Raw genomic sequence first — 14,086 nt, forward strand, 5'->3', positions numbered from 1 at the left:
TTTCCACCAAAAAGCAGCATGATTACAAATGTGATATTGATTTTATTCAGCAGTTCAATAAACAAGAATTTAATATTAAGACACTTACGTTTTAGACACAATATTCACTGCTTTTGCTCTATTTCACCAACAAATATAATTCCAATTTGCGTCTCTGAGCAACATGACGCTGATTTGTTCCTGAAAGAATCAACCGTTTAAATGATTCGGTTCAGTCGCAATGACTCACTTATTAACAGTGACTTGCTGCCACCTACTGGCAGTTTTAGTTTCACAGTTAAAGTTTTTTTTTTGTATAATTTCAAATATCAGTATTCAACGTTTTATGTTTAAAATATCAAAACAGTATTAATGCATTTGTAACTGCAGGTTAAATACACTCATGTCCTGCATTATACAGTGTGTAAATGCATCTAAATGCCACTTCTAATGCAGCTTCTGTGTTTTCTCTGCATTGCAAAGATTAATTTTGTCAATACTGATTTAATTTGCTTGGTAAAAGCCCAAATGACTTATTATTCTAAATGACTGATTCAATTTAAGAATTCGACTGAAAAGATGATGCACACTTTTAAAAAAAAGGGCCTTATAAAGGTAGAAATGCCCATAAAAGGTAAAAAATCAATTTAAACTTATTGGAAACGATTAATTTCCATCACTGCTGTGAACTGATCACCACAGAATATGCAGAATATCAAAAACTTTAAGAGTCAGCTGTCAACAGTAAGCACAATAACACACTCAGCAAAATATCGTCTAATTATCGTTATCGATAAGATCACAGAAAATATTGAGATATATATTTTTTGTCAATATCGCACACCCCTAATATATTTAATGTTTTATTTAGAAAAAAATTTAAATAAATATGAGAAGTGCCCTTTTCCCACTTGAGCACCTGCCCCTCAAAATGTCTGTGCACGTCCCTGCTATTAGCAATCTCTTTGAGAATGGGCCTGTCTCAGCGCCCACACTTGCGCTTTTTGCAATTGACCACTTGTCTACTTACATGAAGTACTTCCTGTCTTTGGCCCAAGTGTTCAAGTGAGCAAGAAGACTGCAAGTGTGTGGAACTTTTGATTATATGATGGAACACACTACATCATAGATTTGTAAAAATGCAAATAACATTTTCACAGACCTTTATTTATACATTTTGATTTTCAGTACTTTGCATTTTTAGAATAAACTTCTCAATGTCTATTCAGACGTTTCTATGTAACAGGAGACAAAATTTACTGAGGTGCTTCTAATTAAGAGATAGAAAGCAATTGCAAATGTTTTACAAAATATACATACAGTACTCATCTCTGCACATACACATTGTATGCAAATTTGCAACACTTTATGTTTTACCACCAAATTATATGTAATCTTTAATTAATTTCACTTACATAGGCTTAGCCTCAAACAACACTCTGAGCAATATCATTAGAGATGTGGATTAGAGTGTGGATTTAGTACACTGAGCTTTGACATTTTTCAGACCTGGGACAGTCTTGCACACTTATTTCCTGTCATGTGCATCTCAAGTGGCCAAGACCACAAGTGTGGGTATTGGGACAGGCTCACTTGTGTAATGTTATTCTATTATCTATATCAACTCCAATAAATTTTGGATGCATCCGCTTAATTAGCAACAAATGATGTGAATGTGATATTTTAATAATAATTTGTATTTGTTCATGTAGATTGCCTGTCCTCTATGAGAAGTGAGAATTGTCAGCTCTTGACAGCTCTTATCCGGTTCTTTCTCTGGCTGCAGCCGCCTACTCTCATCTACATTCAAGACAAGGTGTTTGTCATCTCAAACAAGCATATTGTGTTCTGTCTGGTGAAGCTGGTTGCTTGGCTTCAACAGAATTTACCCTTCTGTAGTGTTACACTGTTTAAGAAAAATGTAGGGACTTGGAATGTAAAATCTGCTGTGTATAGCAGAAAACAAAAGTTGTTTTTTATTTTAACATTTTTACTAATAGTTTTTTTTACTATAAGTACAAGACAAAAATAGAAGAAGTAAAATACTGATCAAATAAATGTTTCAAATGATATAGTTAAAAAAAAAATAACAATATTGTTTTATGTACCTAAACAAGAGCATTTCCTAAATACTGTGGTCACTAAAATTACATAAAATGTTCCAATATTTGAATTGCGTGTACATATTTCATAAACACTTACTTAAAATACAACATAAAATTCTCATAAATAGGAGGTAAGAATGAAGTTGTGAAAGGCATAAAAAGTTAAGTCTACATCATCAGATTTGGTGAAATTAAACATTACGTCACTTGCTCAACAATGAATCCTCTGCAGTGAATAGGTGCCATCAGAATGAGAGTCCAAAAAGCTGATAAAAACATCACAATAATCCACAAGTAATCCACATGACTACATTCCATCAATTAATGTCTTGTGTGTCTGTAAGAAATAAATCCATCATTAAGGCATTTTTACTTTAAACCCTCGCTTCTGGTCCATAATCCATAATAACGCTTCTTCCAGTGAAATAGTCCACCCCCTGCTGTCCTCTCACATCAAAATCCAGTGATATATTTGTTTAAAACTGTTATGGGTGCTTTTTGCTTGTAAACAGTGCATAGTATTTATCTACATCTGTGCATATTTCTCTCCTGATTTAAACCAGACAGCTTTTTCACTGGAGAGAGCTTTTTCAGTCAGAACCAATGGTTTGAAATTAAAAGTGTCTTGATGATAAAAATGTTTATTAACACAAATGAGCTTTTCACATCACTAGACTTTAATTGATGTACTTGAGTCATGTGGATTACTTGTCCAATGAAGTAACAAAATCATCTATCGCTTCAAAATCATATTCCAGGTGTCAAGACCTCCTTCCAGGAGTCTCACCAATGTGTTCCAGGTGGCGGGGGGTTTCGCTTTAACCAGCAGACTGAAAAAACAGCCCGTGGCAGCAGTATAAAAGTAGCCCAATTCCACAGGAAAACCATGGACTTCGCAACACTATAATTAGCTGCTTGTTAGTGCTAGTAGGTTGCAGGTGGTATGAGGAAGAGGGGCATTCTTATTCCAGAGTGCATTTGACTGGACAAAACATTTTTATATGACCTTGGGTGCAAGATGAGTAATCTAGGAAACATATAACTTTTAGGAGTACACTAGCATATACATATTCATAAAACACAATAACTTTAATACAATATTGTTTATTGTAAATGTTATTGTAATGAAATCAGCATACAACGATTAATGTGATGCAGCATGTTAAAGCATAAATGACAGCACTCAATTGCCACAAGTTGCATAGATGTTTTGAAGACTGCAGTAATAAATATAATAATAATGCAAAAACTTTATCCAAGCTAAAGATTTTTCAATGTTATACATTCATGTGTTTTAGCTGGTACTTCCAGCATAGCTGGGAACAATGATGTTGGCCCATTTATAGATAACAGGAATGAAAAGCAGAGCAGAGCCGAGCAGTGATACTAAGAGAAACACCCACAGGAAAACACGGTCCAGAACCTGGGCCACAAACTTCCAGTCCTGAACAACCTAAAAGAAGGCATTACATAAGAATTTATTTGAACTCAAAGCTTATTAAGTCTGAAAGTCTAAAGTGAGACAATAACAATCTTACCTCTCTGACTTCATTCTCTTTCACCACATGAAGCGTGATGTAGTGTATAGAGTCTAAGGCTGCCCGCAGACTATGTTCTGCATTGAGCAGAGGAGTGGTATCCTGGCCCGAACTCTTCTCATAGCCCAGCCCTTCTCTTCCACTCCTCGCAGCGGTGGTGGCATAGCGGTCCACATGGCTGCGCATGCAGAGCAGTTTAGGCAGGTGGTGCAGAAAGATACGGCGGACCCAGGGCGCCATGCTGTGATGAGTAGATGAGGAGCGATGATGGATGTTAATGGCAAAGACAGTGATGACAATGGAAAGCGTCACGAAGATCATAGTGAAGACCAGATATTCTCCAATGAGAGGAATCACCTGGGATAGAAAACATAAGAGCAGAGCAAAAAACATTAAGTCATTTGAAAATGAGAATGAAAGAATTAAAATAATCATAATCCTCACTGGAAATAAATAATTTCAATATGTGTTTAAAAAACAAAAGAAAAAATTAATTGTAATAATATAAGATTTTAAAAATACTGTCACCTTCATGTCGTTACAAACCTATAGGTCTTTTAGGGTTAATCTTCCTACAATAAAACTGAGATATTTTTAATGAAACCTGAGAGGTTTCTGTCTCTCCACTGAAAGTCCAGGTAACCAAAGCTTAGAAGACCCCAAAAAAGCAGGCCATAAAGTCGTTTCATTAAAATATCTTATTTTGTGTTTTGAAGATTAACCAAAGTCTTATGGGTCTGAAACGACATTAAGGTGACTAAATGATAATGAAATTGTGATTTTTTTTGGGGGGGGGAGGTGGGGGTTATTATACCTTTAAGTTAATATGGCAACTTCGCTAGCCCAAAAACATTCTTTTTTAAAATCATTTATTTTCTTCTCAAATTTCTGTGAAAATATGGATTATAACATAGATATAGATACATATCATATGTACTATTCCATATATTCAGAAGCATTACATATATGGTCTAATCTGGATGTTATGCATTTCAGTTTGACTTTTTGACATCTAGAAGTGAATGACAGAATCTGCCACCACTATTGCAGAATGACATAAGGCCCTCAAAGTAAATATAGAAAATCACTGCAATGCCTAAATGGATGAACTTACATTTGTGGTAAAACTTTATCACACAAACAAACAATAGCTGAAAAATACTGCAATTTTATTGCTGACAATAATGTGAAATAATTCAAAAATGTGTGTGGCACACTGACTTACAGTACAAAACACAGTATAAATCACTTAATATAGCTTTGATTTCTTAAAAAGAGTAGCACCTTTGAGGAGGAAGGGATGATCTCTTCTATCACCAGAAGGAAGACAGTAAGAGAGACGAGAACAGATGTGCAGAGGGAGATTTTCTCCCCTCCGTTAGATGGGAGATAAAACACCAGCACGGTCAGGAAAGACAGTCCAATACAGGGGATGATGAGGAAGAGTGTGTAGAAAAGAGGAAGACGTCGGATAATAAAGGAGTAAGTGATGGATGGATAGAAAAACGTCCCATCACTTCTCAAACGCCGGCTACCTGTGGCCGTCACAATCTCCCATTCACCATTGTCAAAATAGTCACGTTTGTCCACATGTACATCCTCAAGGAGAATGTCCACCTTAAAAAAAGAAACAATATGCAGTTATTGCATACATTTCCATATAAACACGAAAAGCTATTGCTTCAGATGACTTAGAATATACAGTATGAGTCATTTTAGTTACTTTTCTTGTGCTTGATTAAAGTGGTCACTATGAACTGACGATAGCTAATTATTAAAGGTCAAATTTAGGTTAATTTTTCCTTTATAGATGTAAACATTGTTTTTTCATGCCTTTAATAAGAGTTACAAACTTTACAGCATACCTGGGAACCATCGTAGGTCCAGGAGCCAAATTTCATGGAGCAGTTCTGAAGGTCAAAGGGGAAGAACGTCACATCAATGGTGCAGGCAGATTTATAGCTGGCAGGAGGGGTCCAGGAGATAGTGCCGTCATATCTCACCACTGCTTTTGTCACTGTGGCCTCGAAATTACCATCTGCACTACAGGTGAGAATCACTCATCAAGCTGAGATACAGGCAGGGTCCAAAATGAACATTCTCAAATAGTCAAATTAAAGTAAATATGATCTTTCATACTCAGAGTAGCATTTCATATCACAAAAGTCAAGATTTTTGTACTTTCACAAGCATGGCAGGAAGTTGGAAACATTGGGAAATAAATATTGACCTATAGAAATTATAATGGCTCTCTAAGCCATTTTCACAGGGGTCGAGCACAAAGGATTTGACTCGTAAAACCGTAAATTTGCAGTGTAACAGTTTACTTTTCATTTGTCAGGTTACAAAAATATGTCAAACTTAAGAACTATTTAGACTTGATCAGGCTTCAAATTAAATATGTTTCAAGATTTTAATGATTTCAACGCTCAACAGACTGTCTAGTACCACACTCTTTTCTTCTTCTTCAGATTCAAAAAGGGATTTTATGATCATAGTTACAGTATTATGTATGAAATAAGTAAGTCATGTTATGCAGTATATGTACACATAATACCACTCTTAATATCCATACAAAAATATTATAAGCATCTCTATGTTATTTATTGTTCTAACAGAAATGTTAAACGTCATGTTCAGTCCTTTCTTACTCATACAGTTGGCACTGAGTGGCACCACATACTTGTCATAGAGCACAATGTCAGGAAGCCAGATGGAGTCTGAGGGAACTCTGATGGAGGTGATGCCCAGATAATTATCCGGATTCCATCGGAGCTTCATGTCTGTCCACTCCTGAAAGCAGAGAGACATGGATTTATGCGCAAAGCTGATCCCCACACAAATAAAAAGTAAAGAAAGCAATGTGTGTCGGTTGTGTACCAGTGACCAAATACTACCAGAACAGAACACAATGACAAGAGCAAAATAAAGGTAGAATAAAATTATTAATATTTCGTATTAATCAGATAAACCTTAATGGATTAGTACTGTTTACCTGCTTCATCCAAACATTGGTCGTCATCAGCTGGTTCTTCTCATTCTGAAAAAAAAAATGAAATATTATAGCCATGTTATTCTATTTTAACCTTCATGTTCTGTTAAAATTGATTTTATATATGTTCTTAATGTTTGGTGTCCCAAAAATATCAATGTTGTACATTATTATATTAGTGATGATTTATACCATTATTACCCCTTTACCCACTAACCCTAACCCTAATCTTCCTGACCCCAAACAGAACACAATGGTTAACAATAAATGTGAAATCCCTAACCTGCTGATGAAAGAGACTCTCCTAATGTATATTACTTAAATATGATGTTTACTGTAAGACAAGATTTTGCCTGGATGAGGAAAATGCTGTTTCAGCATCACTAGTTCTCACCACATCCACGAGCTGGGAGATAGCCAGGCCAAATTTCACCTGCACCGTTCCATTTAGTTCCTCCACTGGTCTCACCCATTTCTGGTAGTTGCTGAAGAGATGTTTAAGCAGCTTGTCTTCTGACTTGGCATAAGAAGACAGCACAGGAGGCCCTTAAGCAAAACAACAACTTCACATTAATCTCTCACATTCAATCAGGAGGGACTGGGACATTAAACAACAATAATTAGATGGCAACATTCCCAGACACAAGAACCACACAGGTTTATAGACGTTGTGACAATTTCGTTGACATTTTTCCAATGATCATATTGATCTCACAATCAACAACTCACCCAAGACATATAGGTTTTACCTGATAGAGTTTGGTCTCCTTGCCACTGTTGCCTTTACTTTGCTTAGTTATGATTTAAAAGACACTTAGGGCCAGATTTAATAACAGTTTGCATCAATGCAAACCCTGTTTTGGCACTAAAAAATCTCCTGTGAGGATTTACTGAAGACGGTGAAAAATAAGCAATGAAAAGACATGGGCAGTTGTTTTGTGGCTGACTGTATTGCATATGCATTTGTAGGAAGTTCCCTTTCAGATGCAAAATTTATGGGAGGAGATTATTTAAATAGTCAAATGACTGGTATTTATGCTATTATTTAATACCCAAATAAACATATCTTTAAATATTTTGCACTTGACATGCCAGCGATAGTTGTTCATTTGTGCTGCTCTTGGTAGATTTCATTGGTCCTGTGGAAATGAGCTGGCTGCATCTGTGTTCTTTAATTTGCACATTGTCAGAACTTTACACTCCCATCAAAGCTTTTATGGAATTGCAGTCTCATTCTAATTTGCCCTCTTATCTGGTAAATCTGGCCCATAATATTAGTTATACCAGTAATATTATTGATTTGACTGCACTGACACTATTGGTTGAGAACAAAACTTCAACTGAATTGAGTTTGATAAATCTGCTTCATAGCTGAATCGAATTTGTTTCATGATTAATTAATTTTGCAACATTGACACTGTTATTGAACTAAACTGAATCAACATTGAACTGACTTGACCTCAGTAACAACACTATTGCTTTCTATAGAGCTTCTTATAGCTGAATTGAAATTGAACGGAACTGACTTGGACTGCTGTCTATTTAGAGCTGTTTTACAGCAGAATTTGAATTTGTCTGACATTTTGAAGAAGTTTGCATCATTGATTCTGTTAATTTCCTGTTTATTACTGTGAAACTGCTTTGAAACAATCTGTATTCAAGTGCTATATATTTATATTGGTAACTATACTGAACAAAATTATAAACGCAACACTTTTGTTTTTGCCCCCATTTTTGATTATGGCTGTGTAATGTGCAGCATATACTTGATCAACTCCAATAAAGCTCATTTGGCATTGTTATCGGATCTCCAGCATCTGCTGCTATCATGCCAACATCCTGTGTGATCACATTTTCCTTTCAGAGTCTTCACAGTCTGAGTCACTAAGGGAAACTCAACATGATTAGCTGAACACGTGTTCATTTCTGTGGGGGCAGGTAGAGTTAAGAATGGAGATTTATGAATCTCTGAGTGAAATTGGTTTAGATCATCTGGGTTGTTACCATCACTGGTGGGAGGGATGTTCTTTAATGTGAAATCTCATACACTATAGCTCTGTTCCAAAACCCAGTGAGCTGTCTGCTGCCTACATATGTGGTTAAATCTAATGAAAGCGTCCTAACTTAAATGGAACTTTAGAAGGGACTGATTTATATATGCAGTTAACTCTATAATTGATAGCAGAAGCACAGTTGATTTTCAAAGGAGTTTGATGTAAGAATGTTGCTAAAATAACAATACTATTCCATATGCATGTACAATACAGACCTATATTTTTTAGTTTTTTCACATTTTCTGCACTAATTTTGGGTAAGTGGATTTTGTAAAAATATGTTGAATTGTATGCAATAAATATGTATGTATGTATTTTTACAATGCACATAAACCTGTTTTGACTCTAAACTGCATATAAAAATAATCTATAATTCAGTTTTTTGGACGTCTGAAGCTGGATGTAATATAAAACAGAATCAGTCATCTAGCCTCACCGAGACTGATGATTTGACCCAGAAGCCATAAAAAACTGAATGTAATTTTTCTAATTTCTGTCTAAAATTGAGGTTGTTAGTCACTGGTACTGCATTTATCCTATAAGAAGTGTGGCATGACCCAAATAGCATATATTGATTGCATTCTGTGCCTATTATTCAGCTCCATGTTTAGATATTGATTGGATTTTGCAATTTTAGCTACGCCCCAAAGCTCCGTCTCTTTGCTTATAAATCTTGAAGTTCTTTGACTGTTCGTTTCACAGACAACCGCAGATGGTATTCTGGTTTCAGCTTGGTTTCCCATTGATCAATATGTGGTTGTGGTCTGGTCTCCCTTAATCAATACAAGACTGATTAGAAAATGCTTTAATCCTCAGGTCACACTGTTTCAGCAGACATGTAAGAGAGCTGTTGGAAATAATAATTAGATAAAGAGATGTGAGTCACAGATGGACAAGTGAGTGAATCACAGGTCACATTTCATCCCAAAATAATACTAAAAATATTATTATATTATATTATATTATATTATATTATATTATATTATTACACGACACTCTGGAATACTCTATTTCGATTCGTCAATTGCAAGAACTCCCTTGTTTTACTTTTAATTTTAGTGTAATATAGTTGTGGTGTTCATCTACTACATTGCAGTAGACTATTTTTTTTTCCTTAGCGAAAACTTTAATATAATATACAACTAGGCTACTGTATAATTACACATGTAATTTAAATCAATATTTCACATCCACATATTTATTTACTTCGTGAGTAGCCATGTAATAAGTGGTATAATAAGATAATGTAAATCAGACGGCCATTATCACAAAATAAAGAATGTGTGTTTTTTAATGAATGGTTGAAATGATAATGGTGCAACCTGCTGAGTGACTGAAAAATCCCCACCACCAGGCACGTGCAGAGTGGGGTGCGATGGGTGCTTGAGCACCTGCCCCTTTTCCCTTGATGCCCAAAGTGCCCTTTTGTCAAGGCAATTTTTTATTTATGTATTTATTTTTTTGTAATTAAACGCCATTTTGTGAAGGCCTGCCCAATCTAACTATTAGTAAAATTAATGAATTATAATTTAGTCGTCTTTACAGTAAGGTTACAGTACAGTAACCTTTACAATAACATAGTTAACTACTTTAGTTAACATGAACAATACATCTACAGCATTTATTAATCTAAGTTCATGTTAATTTCAACATTTACTAATGCATTATTAAAATCAAAAGTTGTGCTTGTTAACATTTACATTCAGACACCTTTAATGTAGTGCACTACCAGGATGCCTTCATAACGTCCGCGGCTGCCGGTAAGAGGAATTCTCAGCAGAGCGGTGTGCTTGTATACTTATATTATTAAATTATTATTATTATACAAGAACTGCGTGAAGAGAGCATGCACAGCTGTTGCACGTGCTTTTGTCCATATTAGGGTTTCCTGCACGTCATAAGTCATTCCTTCTATCATAAAGTTTATTTATTACCTGGAGATAACTTGAAAAACACACAAAAACCGTATATTTTCACAATCGTGTTTATTGTCTTCACGTTTTTTCCTGCTTTTTATTCAGCTCAGCTACAGCCATAGCCAGATGCTTTTGTCCATATTAGGGTTTCCTGCACGTCATAAGTCATTCCTTCTATGAGTCTGTTTTGGACTTTCTGCACGAGAGCGTGGATCAGCGATGGAGCGATAAAAATAATTATCACAACCCTGATAAAACAGGCTTATACTGATTTTTCTCATCCTCCGATTTATAGGCTACTTATCAATCCTGTTTTTATCATCATTATAATTTTAAAAATAAATTCAGAACAGGATTATAATATAATTCTATTTTAAATAAGACAGAAATATTTTTTCTACAACAACAACAGTAGTGTTTACAACAGCAAAACCACCATACCCTGTAAACTCAATAATAATTATAGGCCTAATTTAATTCCATTTCTATTTTCAGAGCGATTAAGAGGTGCAAATAAATATTTATTTCACTTTTAAACTTAAAATGGTCTTTTCTGTTCTGTGTTTCTTTTTCAAAACTGCGTCACGGCATTTGCTGCTATCAATACAGAAGCATCCGTTTCGATACATGTCTCAGTAAAAGCCGTGCTCCATGTGCCCGTTTTATACTTTGAGCACCTGCCCCTCCAAAGGTCTCTGCACGGCCCTGCCCACCACTGAGGGAAAAAAATACTGTATGTATATTTTGAAGAATGGTGGTAAGCAAACAATTTTAGTGATCATTGACTTCCATTACATGGACAAAACAACGTTCCAAATTCAGCACTTTTTAACTTTTTTATTATAGGTATTTTTTAAAGGTCCTAAAATAATTATAGAAATTATCTATGTATATAAATTATAATTGCTTTCTTTTAATTTTAGATTGAATTATGACCTGGGCATGTTCTTGACAGGTTTCATGAGATTTCACCCAGCCACATATGTTAGATGGGGCATTGAGCCAAGGTCAGAGGCACTCACCTATAGAGGAGCAGAGGACAGCACAGCAAACTAGCGGGAGGAGAGATCTGACGGCGCTTTGAGCTGTTACCATGGTACCATCAGGAGCAGCAAAGCCACAGAGAAGACCTGGAAGCAGCCATAAACATGCATGCATTTTATTACGCACAAATACAGTCCGAGCTGTTATTAAAGACTCACAAGCTTGCTAGCAATTAAGCATACATGTGATATGCAGTAAAGACCTGCATGCTGCGTCTTTTGCATCTTTCATGTATGTGCAGATGACCACAAATATATCTATTCATATACATGCCATGCTATGTGGTAATCTATAGGAATATCACCATGTTCTGCATCATGCACATGAACAGACCTTTACACAAGCACACAAAGCATGCATCTATCCACCTGTCTGTTGAGATTGCACACATTCATCAGTCTGCAAACAACCAGTGGCCCTCTTTCTATTTATCACCATTTTTCTTTCTTCGTCATTTTCTTTTCCTTACCTGATTATGAACTGGAAGAAAGCGGAATCTTTAGAATTTTTATTTTCCATTTGCCTGTCGTGTGTCCATGCCAACCAGCTTATGTGTGGCTGCTTACTATCTCTCTCTCTCTCTCTCTCTCACACACACACACACACACACACACACACTCACACTCTGTCACGGTCTCCTGCTCCTCCTCCTCCAGAAAGGCAAGCCCACCCCCCTTGCATTTTCCCGCACAGAAAAAAACAGCCAATCATGTGGATCCTCCATTATCTTGTAAAGTCTACCCCCTCCTGCTCAAAACATGCACACATGTTAATGAGAGTACACCAGAGGTCTTCAGTCGTTTTTAGGCTAATGACCCTTTGGTGGATAGAGAGACTGAGCAGATACCCTTTATAACATAATGTGTAACATCGACAGAGTTATGGCCTGGACTATAAATACCATATTAAAGTCAACATGAAAACTGACCCTATTTACATTCATCGTCTTAAATTATTCCAGGTCATATTGTAAATGATTCACAATATGAATCTTTAATCAAAATAAAATAAAATATTGCTTTTCCATCAACGTCACTTAGGCTGTAAAATGTCCACATCTATATCCACATATATACTTAAATTAAAAATGCATTAACCCTGTAAAGCCTGACATATGAAACAATAGTCTCAGAAAATCTATTTTTATGCCACTAGTACTTATTTTTTAGCTACTAGTGTTCATTCTTTAAGTACTAGTACTTTTTTTAAATATACTAGTATTTATTCATTAGATACATTAGAAATTATGTATGGATAATCAAGTAAATTTAAGTTGACTCAGTCAGGTAAGTGTTCATCTTGAAATATCACTAACAATATAAAAATTTGCTTTTATGCTTAATTTATAAAACTTATTAAAGATTTCACAGCAAAAGGACATGTTTACCACGACCTGAATGTGAACATTTTTAGAACTATACTAAAAGGGTTTTTACTTGCTAGAAAAGTATCTGTTGTATCAATAAGACAAAATGTAGCAGACCGTATACAACAAGTTTAAGTTTCAGCAAAGTTTTGATTATGTTGATCATTTAGAGGCCTTCGAATTTTGCATATCAAGTATGATACAGTATATTGCACATCAAAAATGATACGGGCTTTATGGTGTTAAAATTAACATTATTATTTATTTAATCATTAATTTAATGATTATTATTGCAAGGAGTTGTTTTCTTAGATGTATTAAATAAAGTAAAAATGTCATGTATATGATTCTGTTTATTACATTACACATGTCAGAGCGACAATGAAACATTTGGCAGAACTTTATATTCTTAACTTTAGCTTTGGTTGAATATAAATATGAAATTAAATTTTTCACACAAAAAATAATACTAATAATAATTGGTAGACCCCTGCAGTAAAACCCTGACCCTTTTTCAGGGACCTCTGATTTGACAGCATCTTATTTATGCCTAGGGAAAGATGACGATCCAGACAAGGCGTCAGCGCTTTCGTCCGGATCAGAGTGATACTTGAGTATCTACTCATTTCCTTCGGGGGTTTTACATCTGCCCTTATCTTTCCCTTCCTAATTCCCCTGTAAACCACCATCTCTCCACATTAATACACATCCTGTTTATTTGTGTGGTTATAAATAACACTGACCAGTGAAGATGAATAGCACACGAGTCTTATGATTCAGTCTCATATAGTGCCCCCCAAACACAATTGCAATGCTTTATAACTATAGACAGGAAGAGCTAAAAAAAAAAATCTAAACCAATAACATGTTTTGTATGGTAGTTGTATACCAACTAAATTAATATAGGAAGTGTTACCTGTAGCAAGAGAGCCTAATGACAACATTTTTAAAGGGATAGTTCACCCAAAAATGAAAATTCTATCATTATTTACTCACCCTCATGTCATTCCAAACCCGTAAGACCTTCATTCATCTTCTGAACACAAATGAAGTTCCCTTTCAAGGGAACTTCGAACTGCGTCCTCTAGGGGT

The 14,086-nt window shown here is 35.4% G+C and overlaps 1 protein-coding gene across 1 annotated transcript; it reads right to left on the minus strand.

Moving 5' to 3' along the window:
• Nucleotides 1-3,308: 3,308 nt before the first annotated feature.
• chrna5 (cholinergic receptor, nicotinic, alpha 5) lies at nt 3,309-12,202 on the minus strand. The gene is made up of 9 exons (XM_016491923.1): nt 12,098-12,202; nt 11,607-11,714; nt 7,009-7,160; nt 6,618-6,662; nt 6,306-6,415; nt 5,488-5,665; nt 4,907-5,239; nt 3,623-3,979; nt 3,309-3,537 (listed from the first exon to the last, which is right to left on the minus strand). Exons 2-9 carry the CDS (start codon nt 11,677-11,679, stop codon nt 3,379-3,381), a joined length of 1,407 nt encoding a protein of 468 aa, XP_016347409.1. The 5' UTR covers nt 11,680-11,714; nt 12,098-12,202; the 3' UTR covers nt 3,309-3,378.
• Nucleotides 12,203-14,086: the final 1,884 nt, after the last annotated feature.

Source organism: Sinocyclocheilus anshuiensis, unplaced genomic scaffold (assembly GCF_001515605.1).
Source record: "Sinocyclocheilus anshuiensis isolate Anshui unplaced genomic scaffold, SAMN03320099.WGS_v1.1 scaffold1131, whole genome shotgun sequence".
In the NCBI taxonomy this organism is placed as follows: domain Eukaryota; kingdom Metazoa; phylum Chordata; class Actinopteri; order Cypriniformes; family Cyprinidae; genus Sinocyclocheilus; species Sinocyclocheilus anshuiensis.

Coding starts and splice junctions, on each gene's coding strand:
- chrna5 (XM_016491923.1), bottom strand. CDS start 11,679: ATGGTAACAGCTCAAAGCGCCGTCAGATCTCTCCTCCCGCTAGTTTGC. Junction 7,161..11,606: donor TGTCCTCTGCTCCTCTATAG/GTGAGTGCCTCT, acceptor GTTTTGCTTAAG/GGCCTCCTGTGCTGTCTTCT. Junction 3,538..3,622: donor AAGAGAATGAAGTCAGAGAG/GTAAGATTGTTA, acceptor GCCTTCTTTTAG/GTTGTTCAGGACTGGAAGTT.